Below are 11973 nucleotides of genomic sequence, written 5' to 3' on the forward strand. Positions count from 1 at the left end.
GTCAGGACCGTAATGTTTTATCTACATATTGCCAAGTCTTGGCTGTGACCATATTATAAGTCCTCCATATGGCTGTCACAGCTCACCTATGCACCTCATGTTTTGCAGCTATGAAATCCTTGAATTTTATTTTTTGCTAGCCTGATTAATTACACAACATGCACATAAGTAAAGCAATGTTTTGCCCATTATTACAATTTATTTAATTTCATGATTATTAGTGAAAATCATTTTGACATATAGAAGAAGCATCGGGGAGGGGTTGTGTTATAAACTACCCCGGTATCAGATACACTAGTTATACCACTGTGCGGCAGTTCATACCACTCCCATGTGATGATGTAAAAATAGAAACAACCCCAACGTTTTCTTTAATTTCGTACACTTAAACCCTTCGGTATCTGAAAATTAAAGTGCCAACAAAGCATTACACCCCACCACAAATATGGCCGCTTTTAGTGTCGGCGTCAAGAAAATACGGCCATTTCATTGGTGCTGCTTAGTACGTGTTAGCCCCACCCACCCCGGCAGGAAAGATTCGGCGCGATGGTGACGTCAGCACTGTTGTTGGGGCAGAGCTTGGCGCTGAGCGAAGCAGCTTCACGTTGAGCCAATTAGAAAGAGCGGAGTGTGGAACGTCGTCCAATTACAGTGCTTGGCGCGAGATTCCGAGCGCGCGCTACTACCAGGTTCTGGAGTTTGGCGGGCTGAGGGCAGACCACAGCTGGACTTCAGACGGGTAACATCTATCGGCTCTTTCATTCCTCAGGTGGGTTTATGTCACGCTTGTGGGCTTTGTCATTGACAATTTCTACTTGTCGTGGTTATATATCTGAAGGGTTTAGTGAAAGCATTGCTAATTTACTTCGTAATCTGCACTGTTGTGTTGTCACAGCTGCTGGAGAGTTACATTGAAACTAGTGCACTGGAGTTCCAAATACACATTAAATGGCACCCTGGTAGAAAGAGAAGTTGACTGTAGTAGGTTGTATATTTCAGCATGTGTTCAGCCTGACTCCTATAAATCTACCTATTTTGTAGTGTTCCCCCCCCCCCCCCCCCCCTCCACTGCAAGGGTTAAAGCTCCTGTCCACCTTTTTACCTGTGTGTGATTGTCATGTAATCCCATTGTGTGGCACCGTGGTGTTGCTATTCATTTTGAATTGCATATGCATTGTAACGCACTGATATTAATGATCATTGTGTCATGCAGCATCCTTGGTGTGTTGGGGCCCTTTATAAAAACCGGAAGGGCTTATCAATGTACTGCACTGATGTGAATGGGCCGCAAGGTACTGAATGTGGCCACACTGAGGACCTGCACCACTGTGTCCCTTGGTGCCGAAGTTCTGCGAGATTGTACTGATCATGTGACTTCAGGAATCGGCTCCATTGGAGCCTTTTACCAAGAGGGACCAACCCCACATTAATGGGCCAGGATGTGCTTTTTGTATTGGAGGGGAGGAGGTGTGAGGATTGGGGGTAGTGTGGTGTCCCCTCTGCAACAGAGGTCTGGAAGAGCTGGTATAATGGATCAGTGAAGCATTTTCATCCAGGGTCGGGGCCTTGTATAAGATAGCTGCCATATCTTTTTAAAAAGTGGTTGTTTATAGTAAATTATTTCTTAGCTGTTATGGTTTTCTTCCTTGCCCTGGCAGTAGCCATTAGTGTCCCAGTATCTGAGTTTTCCTAGTAAACCTCCCCCGCTTTGATCCTCTGTGCACACAGCCCCCATCAGATAGTAATCAGCTGTGCTTGGCAAACAGCAAGGCTTATCATGGGTGTGGGGTGGCTTTATCCAAGTATTTCTCATCCCTTGTTTTTACTCGCGGCACCCTTAAGTATGGGAAACCCCAAGGCACCCCAGTCTAAAAAGTGTAATGGGGTACCCCTGCAAAAACACAAAAGTGAGGTTCCTCCCTTTTTTATATCGGAGTTCCCCATCACATGGGGATGCCCCCCCGGGGAAGCTAGGCTCCTTTTTTTTTTATCTGACATGCAGATATAGTCCTCTATTATGGGATCCCTTATACAGAGAAGGAACCAAATCATCTAATGGTGCCTGCAGACATAGGTTGGCAGAGTCATCTGTAGCTATATTAGGCCCCCATTAACACCATTGCATATGATTCATGATGTGCTATGGTCGAATACACCATTGACATGTATGGAAGCGTTTTCCCTGCCAATGGCTTTGTATTTGTCCATCCAGTCCTGAGATTTGCACAGCCACACTTGGCTAGCAGCATCTTATGTGATGTTCCTTGTCAGAAGTGCAATGCAGGGCAACTGATTGGAGCCAAGTTCTCCCTCTTCTAATTGGAGCTCTGCTGTAGACAAGAGGCTGAAAATAACTTACTTGTTGCATTAAAATACACTTAATTGATGCATTACTATCACTTGTGTAATTTGCGTGGCGTTGCGCCTTAAACTTAATTTGTATAATATTTTCCTGCTGCGGAGTCATAGACGTTAATATTTAACCACAGGTCATTAGACCATGAACATTGGTTAGACGCAGGATGGCTCATTGATCCCCGAGTGACAATGAAACTCACACGTCGGCTCAATGGATCAGGAAGTGAGCGAACACATACCGTTGCTCGCTCACTTCTCGATCCTGTCCCTGCAGAGGTCTGTGACTGTCACTCACGGCTCCCTGCAGGGTTTCCCCCCTCTCCGATCCCCCAGCGCTGACGGTCAGAACGGGAGGGGGCGGGAACAGCTGGCTCTACCTCTAAATAGGCAGAGCCAGCTGTCACTCATGCAGCTGCGTGGATCCTGGCTGCAGCGCCTCAGTATACCGCAAGCTGTAGCTCGCGGTATACTGAGCTTAGGGTGACGGGAGGACGCTAGTTTGTGTCCTCCCATTACCCTTAGGAGAACTATGGGGAAAAGCCCTGACCCCATAGTTCTCCTTTTTTAAATGATTTGTGTGGCCATTCATTTTGTATATGGTGAGTCACGTCCAGCACCACTGACAGGGAAAGTTAATGCAATCTGGCTGTTCTCCAATATGAATTGCTTCTCCTGCCGACAAACCTCATCTGGCAGCGCCTGCTGGTGCCTCCATGGACAATGTTGTGATCTCACCAATTTGAGACTTGGTCTCCTGTTTAGTGTCGGTGGCTCTTCTAAGCCAGCTACCATTCATTTCTTATATCAATAAAAAAGTTGTGCTGTGTGAGGGAATACTTCAATGGGTTGACTGGATTGTTCACGCACTTCCCAGCCTTCTGATTGGACCATGAAGGAGCAGCAACATACTCTGTCAGGGGTAGGCATCCTCGGCACTCAAGCTGTTGTGGAACTACAAGTCCCGTGAGACATTGCAAGATTGACAGCTACAAACATGACTCGCACAGACATGGGATTTCTAGTTTAGCCTCATCTGGAATGCCAAAGTTGCCTACCCCTGCTCTAGGCTCTCACTACCATTTAGGCGTGTGTGTGTATAGTAAAGCCAGGCTAGCTCTCTGCCCTAATCTCCAGTATTGTGCAGAGGATTAAGGTGCCCATACACTGGCCGAATTTTGGCCTTTTTTTTTTAATGTACCAGCTGAAATTTGCACAGTGTGTGGGGCTGAGCTGATTGAAGGAGCCGGCTGGAAGATTTTCTATCGATCAGAGTCGGCACTGGGCTGCCCGCACTGATCGGGGTTTCTGACACTCGTCGGCGGCACCTATCCGAATACAATGTAAACCGTGGGATTCCTCAATCGACACGCTGTTTGTGTTGATGGAGGAATCGGGTCAGGTTTTTTTCCCTCAGCCTGCGGATTAAACGAAAATACTGTATATACTAGAGTATAAGCCGTCCAGAATATAAGCCGAGGTACCTAATTTTATATACTCGAGTATATACGATAGGTGTATGGTCAGACTTGCAGGAGACATTCGGATGCTTACACTGGTTGCATTTGAAATAAATCATTAATATTTGTTTGGTGTATCTGATTTAGGAGCTAGAAAAGCTTTTTTTTTTTTAGGTTGGTGTCCTTTTAAGGGTGTCGGGTATTTACATGGGAAAGGACGTGTGTCCTGACTTACTGCAGAACCAGAGACGTTGTGACACAGGAAGTCCATGCAGAATGATTACTGGTGGCCATACATTGTATGGATTTTGTTTCTGCCATGAATCCTCAATCGATTTATAGCTGGAATACCCCATAAAGCATAGACAAATGTTGATTTCGGAAAATCGTTCGTTAGCTGTACTAACAATCCAAATTTTGAAGAACGATGGAATTTCCTTTTACACATGTGCTGTGGTTTTGCTGAGATTTTTGACCAATGAAAGCCCCACTGATTCATTGATTTTATTTATTTTTCAAAATTTCGATCACAATATCAAAAATCGGTGATGTACCATCAACTGTTCAATTTTTTTTTTCCTTAGACCGTTTGTGTACAATTTCCGAACAATAATCGTACAATGTATGGCCTGCTGACCGGTCAGATACTTTCCTTCCTTTTCCAGTATTTTTGTGCACTTCATGTAATATCTATGAGGGGTTAAATCTTGCAGGCTGGTTTTCTGCTACACACTGATTTAAGCTTGTTAACCTGCTTGCTATCCGGCTGTCTCATTCATTAAGCTATAACTGCTCCCTGTTGATGACTTAATCTGGAGCTTCCCTGAAGCTTGTTATCGTTAATGGGAAGGCCATGCTCATTAGAGCAGCAAGAGCTTTGGGCTCTGTGTTAATACTGTGCACAGTTAGGTGACTAGAGGGGTGGATTTGGTAAAAGTGAAGGTGTTTCCTGTAGCAGATTTTCAGACCTTGCTAAAAGAAAATGCCAATGGAGTTTAGTTGTTCCTCCCAAGTTTATGGAATGCCTCTGGTTTTTACCATTCCCATTTATTTTGAAACCTCAGATTTTATGAGGAATTGTTCATTTGTTTCTCTAAACGGTGCTCTTATGTTTTAATGTCAGTCAGAGATGAATATGAAAGCGTGTTGGGACGTCGGTCACAAATGAATATTGAAACGTGTCAGCACCTTCCGCCTAAACTTTAGTAACTTAGGTGTATGGGAAGCCTTAGGTCTATCTCTATCAATTTTTTTTGTTCAACCCGCGGGCTGAAGGAAAAAATTGAAGCGATTGCTCCACCAACACAAACAGTGTGTCAATCGAGGAATCCCGCTGATTATATTGTATTCTGACACGTGCCAATAACCAATCGGAGAGACAGCTCATTGGATGAGGGTGGTATTCCTCTTATAAGCCTTAAAAGAGAACTATGGGGTCAGTGTTGTTCCCCATAGTTCTCCTTAGGGTAACGGGAGGACACAAACTAGCATCCTCCCGTTACCCTAAGCTCAGTATACCACGAGCTACAGCTCGCGGTATACTGAGACGCTACAGCCGGAGCGGATCCCGACATCGATGTCGAGATCCGCCCAGCTGCGTGAGTGACAGCTGGCTCTGCCTATCTAGAGGCAGAGCCAGCTGTACCCTCCCCCGTCCGTTCCGCCAGTCAGCGCTGGCAGATCGGAGAGGGGAATCCAGCCCCTCCCCCCTGTCACGGCAGAGAGCCGTGACAGGATCGAGAGGTGAGCGAACCCGGTATGTGTTTGCTCACCTCCCGATCTACTGAGCCGACCTGTGAAAGTCTCATTGTCACAGGTCGGCTAGAACTATGAGGTGAGTGGAAATCACTCATCTCATAGTTCTCCTTTTAAGAAGCTGTCTCTCAATGTGTAATCTTTTCCCCCTGTAGGTTCATACATAACGTTTATAAAAAAACTATGAAAAATACATATAGAATCAGTCACTGAGCTATAGACGGATGCAAAATGTATTCTGTTTTGTGAGCCTTGGTTATAAAGTAACATTTTGTTTTTCAGCCATGCCAAGCACCAGGTCTCAGTCTCAGAGCTCCATTCAGTTCCCCAAGACAAAGACTGCCAAGACTCAAGCCAAAGAAGTGTTGCGGTCTCGGGCTAAATCCGACATTGGTGCCGTGCCCCTCCCGCCTGTATCTAAGGAACTACCTCTCAGTCCACGGAAAAGACTAGGTAAAAACCAATGCGTGTTTCTCCTGATGATGTTTGTTGTCTTTTTGGCAATCTTTTCACCATCTTGTCTTGTGTCCTTAGGTGGTGACAATCTTTGCAACATTCCCCAGTCACTCCGTTGCTCTCCCCCCAAACAACGCTGCAATGAGAATGGGCCCCTTAGTCCTGCCAAGGGGAGGCGTCTGATTTTTGATGAGAACCAGGCTGCTGTGACTCCCTTGTCTCCCGCTAAGAATGGTCAGGACACCGCTTTTGCATCCCCTCAGAAAAGAGGTCAGGAAACCCCATCCAGCAATTCCCGGCGTGGTCCACAGGAGAGGAAGAGTGTGTGTACACGACTGTTCAAACAAGAAGGTGAGGACATAAGCAGGTCTTTTCTGTTCTCTGAAATGCTACGAAAACTACCAGTATTTTTAATATTGGCCCGTGTGATAGACTTGCGGACTGAAAATGGATCTGCTAAATCATACAGCCAAGGCATAGGAAAAGCAACCACCATTCACCCTTGTATTGACGCTTCAGAATTAGTCTGAATGAGGAGGCTGAATATTGGGCACATAGTTGGAATACATTAGAATATCCAGTTTATGAATATAGGTGAAGCAGTCTAAAGTAAACCTTGTAGTTCTATGTAAATTCTTGGTTAAATATTCTTGCAACAAAAGAGCAGTTTCCTTTGTGTTGTGACATTTAGCATTTTCTGGGATCAGCTGATTTCTGCCTTTTTTATCAGGATCCTAAAAATGTGTTTAGTAGAAGATCCTGGGTCATATGTGGCCCCAGATTTTTTATTGTAAGAGCTCATCTGTGGTTCGGCCTTGGAGTTTGCAGTATTCACTACATGTATAAGGCAGTTGGCCAATACCTACCTGCTGGTATTATCTAGTAGGATCTTGCTCATTCTTTTCTTATTAGTAAATATCTTGGATGACGATGCATCTTCTAGTGCTGTTGTATATCCTCTCACATTTTAGAAGTTGCCAGCTTGTCTTATGTATTTTCTCTTTGCCCTGTACAGGAACCTGCTATCAAAAGGCAAAGTGCGCACTAAACACAGCTGTGCCAGAACGTCTGCTGGCACGGGAAAAGGAGACGACAGCCATACTTTCTTTTCTGAAGACGCATGTTACGTCTCAGAAGCCTGGCAGCCTTTATATCTCTGGGGCTCCAGGAACTGGCAAAACTGCATGTCTGACCAAGCTGCTGCAAGAGAATAAGGTACTTTACCACTATTGGAGGGACCACAAACTCTTCTCATAGGTGTACTTCTAATAGATGGAACTAAATCTAAAGCAATGTATTCATGCTGGGCAGGCAAAATGTAGAGTGGAGGGTAACTAACTTAATTTAGTTCAATCTGGCTTTTCTCAGTTCTGCTAAAAAAAATGCTTTTTGTTTCAAGTTCACTGGCAGTGTTCCCAGCCATAGCAGAAGAGATCTCTGGGTCACCAAAGCTTTCAGCTTCTGGGAAAGATATGGTCAGAAATCTGGAGAAGATGGTCACCTCCAAGGGGCCCGTCATGTATGTGCATTTAACCTTTATATTTTCTTATAGTGCTTTAACTTCCAATGTACCAACTTTTTGCATCTTTGGGTGTTATCTCATAGTACAAAGCTTGCAGGTAAATGTACTGCATCCAGTTGTGTCTGGTCTTGCAAGAATATCGAGGGGTTGACGCACACCTTTCACCCCTTATTTCTGATAAATCTAAGTAAAAATTCTACACTTGGTTATTACACAACATCTAACATTGACTCTGTTTCTATTGCAGACTTCTTGTGCTGGATGAGATGGATCAGTTGGACAGCAAAGGGCAGGATGTGCTGTATACAGTGTTTGAGTGGCCCTGGCTCCCAAACTCAAGAGTTGTGCTCATTGGTGAGTGAAGATCAGCCGTGTCCGTTAGGAATTGTTGATATGGATGTAAATCCAGTCAACAATCTGTCCTGCATTGCTTGCATGGTGAAATATGTACTTTTTCCAGCTGAATTACTGTTTGTCATCTTTCCCTCATGGCTTCATAATTTCTTCTGTTTAGGAATTGCAAATGCTCTAGATTTGACAGACCGTATCCTGCCCAGGCTCCAAGCTCGTCCTCATTGCAGACCTCAGTTGCTCAATTTCTCTCCGTATACAAAGGATCAGATTGCCACTATACTCCAAGACAGGCTGACACAGGTATGTTTTTGCTGGCCTAAAAAATGTGTAAGCTCCTTGAGGGTAGGGACTGATGTCAATATGCAACTATGTAAAACTTTGCGTAAATTGTCTCCGCTATATAAATACCTGTAATGAATGTTCTCTTGTGAAGGCAGGATTTGGAATGTCCGATATTTACTGTTTTAGTTGAATTTGTATGCTCTGTAATTGCTTTGTGTAAAATGTATTACATTGCTTCTATAATCCGTCCCTCTGATTTGTCTGAAGGTGTCTGGGGACCAAGTTCTAGATAATGCAGCCATTCAGTTTTGTGCCAGGAAGGTGTCGGCAGTCTCTGGAGATGCAAGGAAGGCCTTAGAGATCTGCAGGTGATTTGGGATTTTCACAATTTTTTGCTCAATTTCAAACCCGGCATCCTGTTTTTAAAATAAACATTTTTAGTGGAGGAATATCCTGTATATAACTTAAGACATTGGCTCCTTCTATTCTGTTTCATGGTCATTTAAAATCCTAATGACGTCTCACCGGTGGACATTTCTTGTTTTAAACAATATTCTGTAACAATAGTCAAATCTGTCAGGATCTTGGGTTCATTCTGTTTTGTGTATATTTAGCTGTGATCCTGTGATGGTGACCCATTGATGCTTTAGGTTTCTGGTGTTTACATGCAATAAGTGCGTTTCCTGTTTCCAGGCGAGCAGTAGAAATAGTGGAGTCGGATGTAAGGAGCCAGACGGTCCTAAAGCCTCTATCTGGATGTAAGTAGATGTTTATCTCTGCGGAGTTCCCATATCAGTATTGGGGGCCCAGTCAGTGGACAGGATGTTGTCTATTTCCTGTGTGGTCCTCTTGTTAATCCCTGTATGAGTGCTGCAATTCTGCTTTGTGTCTTTTTGCTCTACCTGTCAATGCTTCTCAGATGCCAAGATGCAACTGCTCAGTTACAAACAATTGTTACCATCAGACTCTCATCCGGAGCTGGAAGATTTATTGGCAGTCTGTACTTCTGCAGCATTATCATGTCCAGCTATGTGCATTCCCACAATGTATCCCCCTCTTTCTGATGTGCATTCCCACAATGTATCCCCCTCTTTCTGATGTGCATTCCCACAATGTATCCCCCTCTTCCAGATGTGCAACCTATCAAATAGGACATGAGGAGAAATATCCTAAATGGTGACACAGTTGGAAATACACTTTATTTAAACTGCTCAGTTACAAACAATTGTTACCATCAGACTCTCATCCGGAGCTGGAAGATTTATTGGCAGTCTGTACTTCTGCAGCATTATCATGTCCAGCTATGTGCATTCCCACAATGTATCCCCCTCTTTCTGATGTGCATTCCCACAATGTATCCCCCTCTTTCTGATGTGCATTCCCACAATGTATCCCCCTCTTTCTGATGTGCATTCCCACAATGTATCCCCCTCTTCCAGATGTGCAACCTATCAAATAGGACATGAGGAGAAATCTCCTAAATGGTGACACAGTTGGCAATACAATTTATTTAACTCTTCCTCATCCAACTGAAAATAAGGCTACAGCTGGTCTTTGTGGCCTATCTGAACTTTGTGTGTAGAACCCTGTTCATGGGGTTCCCACAGCTTGTGTATGGAGAAAGTGATGTATTAGGTGGGCGCTCCCACTGACTCCTATAGATTTAAAGGCGGTTAGGGCCCTACATTCTGGTTGTCTGCTTTTAGATAAACTTGTATATTTGCATCCCTTCATATTCAGAATCTGAGCTCACAAGTTTCCAGCTTGCATTAGTGGCAATTCTCCTGTAGATGTTATGAAATTGAGACTAATATATGGTCTAGCTGTACATTTAAATAGCCTTTTCTCATTTTGATCTTCCAGGTCCATCTCCAAGTAAAGAAGCTGCATCTACTCCAGTTCCAAAGAAGGTCAGCCTGCCCCACATTTCACGGGTTATATCTGATGTGTATGGAGACAAAATGGCAGCTGGTGGAGGAGGGGAGGATTCCTTCCCATTGCAGCAGAAGCTCCTTGTGTGCTCTCTCCTGTTACTAACCCAGCAGAGCAAGATCAAGGAAGTCACTTTAGGAAAAGTAAGTCATTTACCTGCCTGTAATGTATCCTTCATAGTGGTCTGATAGCTGTTCTGAGGCTGAAATGTTACTCTTCTGTTTTCCAGCTTCATGACACATACAGCAAAGTGTGCCGCAAGCAGCAGATGCCTGCAGTGGGCCAGTCAGAATGTCTTTCCCTTTGCCAGCTTCTGGAAACAAGGGGCATTGTGGGTCTCAAAAAGTCTAAGGAAGCTCGCCTTGCAAAGGTAAACTATAATGCTGTAAGCTATACTTTTCATGAGGTGAGCTGGTGACTATCTTGGTCCCGTTAATCACTTTAGTGCATTATGCTCCCATATCTGACTTGGCTGTCGTTGCTGCTTTAGCCTGTAGAAAGAGGAAATATACTAAAAGTTATCTGTATACTTTGTTACTTCCATACCTGTGTCAGATTTGTTTGTCTTCTATTCATGCATTATTTTACCGGGTGGATGTTAAAGCCTCATCTGATGTCAGCTCTGGATTGAAGCTCCTTCACATGGCTCTTTAATCTGGAGGCATCCCTAAGTTCTGTTCTGTGGGCTTGTTGGTGATTAGTTGTTGCCCACCCCTCAGTTTGACTGCTTTTGGCTGTCTCCACGGTCTCTGAATTGCTTCTGATCCGGTGTCCCTCAGTAGAGCTCTTTGAGGGACACGGGTCACACCCCTCTGTCTATGGTCAGATTTTCTACCAACCCAAATGTCTGAATCCTGGTCCCTCAATGGACTTCAAGAAATCTGTTTTCTAGCTGGGGATGGGCAGCAGTGGCAGCCTCCATACTTCTCGGCACAAGTTTTCTTTACTTTACCTGCAATATATATTCTGCTTTCTTCTATGTGCCTGTCCCTAATTTGTATCCTTTCTACCTGTCTAGGTGTCTCTGAAGATAGAGGAGCGGGACATAGAGCACGCCTTCAAGGATAAAGTCCTTATCGGAAATGTTCTCCACGCAGGGATATAAGCTGCTTTTACAGGCCCCATACACTTGCTTTTACACTTTTATACATTTTACTTTGGAAGGAACTGCTGCTGCTACCGAGGGAATGAAATGCTTTGTAGCCTGAGTATTGGCAAAGAAAAGGCTGAGGTTTATTTCTGTGACTATAAAAGTGACGTTTTGGGTCATTTGCCGTATTAACATGATTTTAGAGAAACTGGTGTAATTTATACTTTGTATATAGTTTTATTCTGTACTATTCAGTACATGATGCAGAAGATGTGACTGTTTGCTGCCATCTGCAGCAGATATTTTACTGTCAGACACGGTTCTGGTTTTACAGACTCGTCTTTTTTAATTTGTTTTTTAATAAACCAAAAAATCTGAGTTCTTGGTGTGTTTTTATGTAAGAGTTTGCCTCATCCTCAGGAAACGGTAGTGAGAGAATACCAAAGCTGCCTACATTACATCCAGCTCAGGGTTTACTTGGACACGAGAGTGAAATTGGGAGAACATTTTAATAAACCTGCACCATGGTATGGCACCACCAAACTAGAGGATAACCTTTTACAGCAGAAAGAGGGGACATTGCAGACATGGGGAACACCTAAGGCTACATTCACACAGATGTACTGGGATTCTTGCCACAGGCATCCCTGTTCAGATCTGGCTGCTGTACCCATTGAAGTTAATGGCAGGGTGACAGCGGCCGCATCTGTAAGTAGCCTGCATGTAAACTTACGTGGTACGATGACATGCATTACAGGATAGACGAT

General features: G+C 44.1%; 1 protein-coding gene across 1 annotated transcript; it reads left to right on the forward strand.

Moving 5' to 3' along the window:
• Nucleotides 1-637: 637 nt before the first annotated feature.
• Nucleotides 638-11232, forward strand: CDC6 (cell division cycle 6). Its single transcript, XM_018566422.1, is given in 13 exon segments — nucleotides 638-769; nucleotides 5853-6023; nucleotides 6105-6377; nucleotides 7042-7244; nucleotides 7247-7283; nucleotides 7395-7545; nucleotides 7796-7902; nucleotides 8063-8202; nucleotides 8452-8552; nucleotides 8878-8942; nucleotides 10048-10259; nucleotides 10346-10486; nucleotides 11135-11232. Coding segments are annotated over 12 exon segments (1686 nt in total). The 5' UTR covers nucleotides 638-769; nucleotides 5853-5854; the 3' UTR covers nucleotides 11222-11232.
• The last annotated feature ends 741 nt before the right edge of the window (nucleotides 11233-11973 follow it).

Source organism: Nanorana parkeri, unplaced genomic scaffold (genome assembly GCF_000935625.1).
Source record: "Nanorana parkeri isolate BGI_ZX_2015 unplaced genomic scaffold, ASM93562v1 scaffold948, whole genome shotgun sequence".
Classification (NCBI taxonomy): domain Eukaryota; kingdom Metazoa; phylum Chordata; class Amphibia; order Anura; family Dicroglossidae; genus Nanorana; species Nanorana parkeri.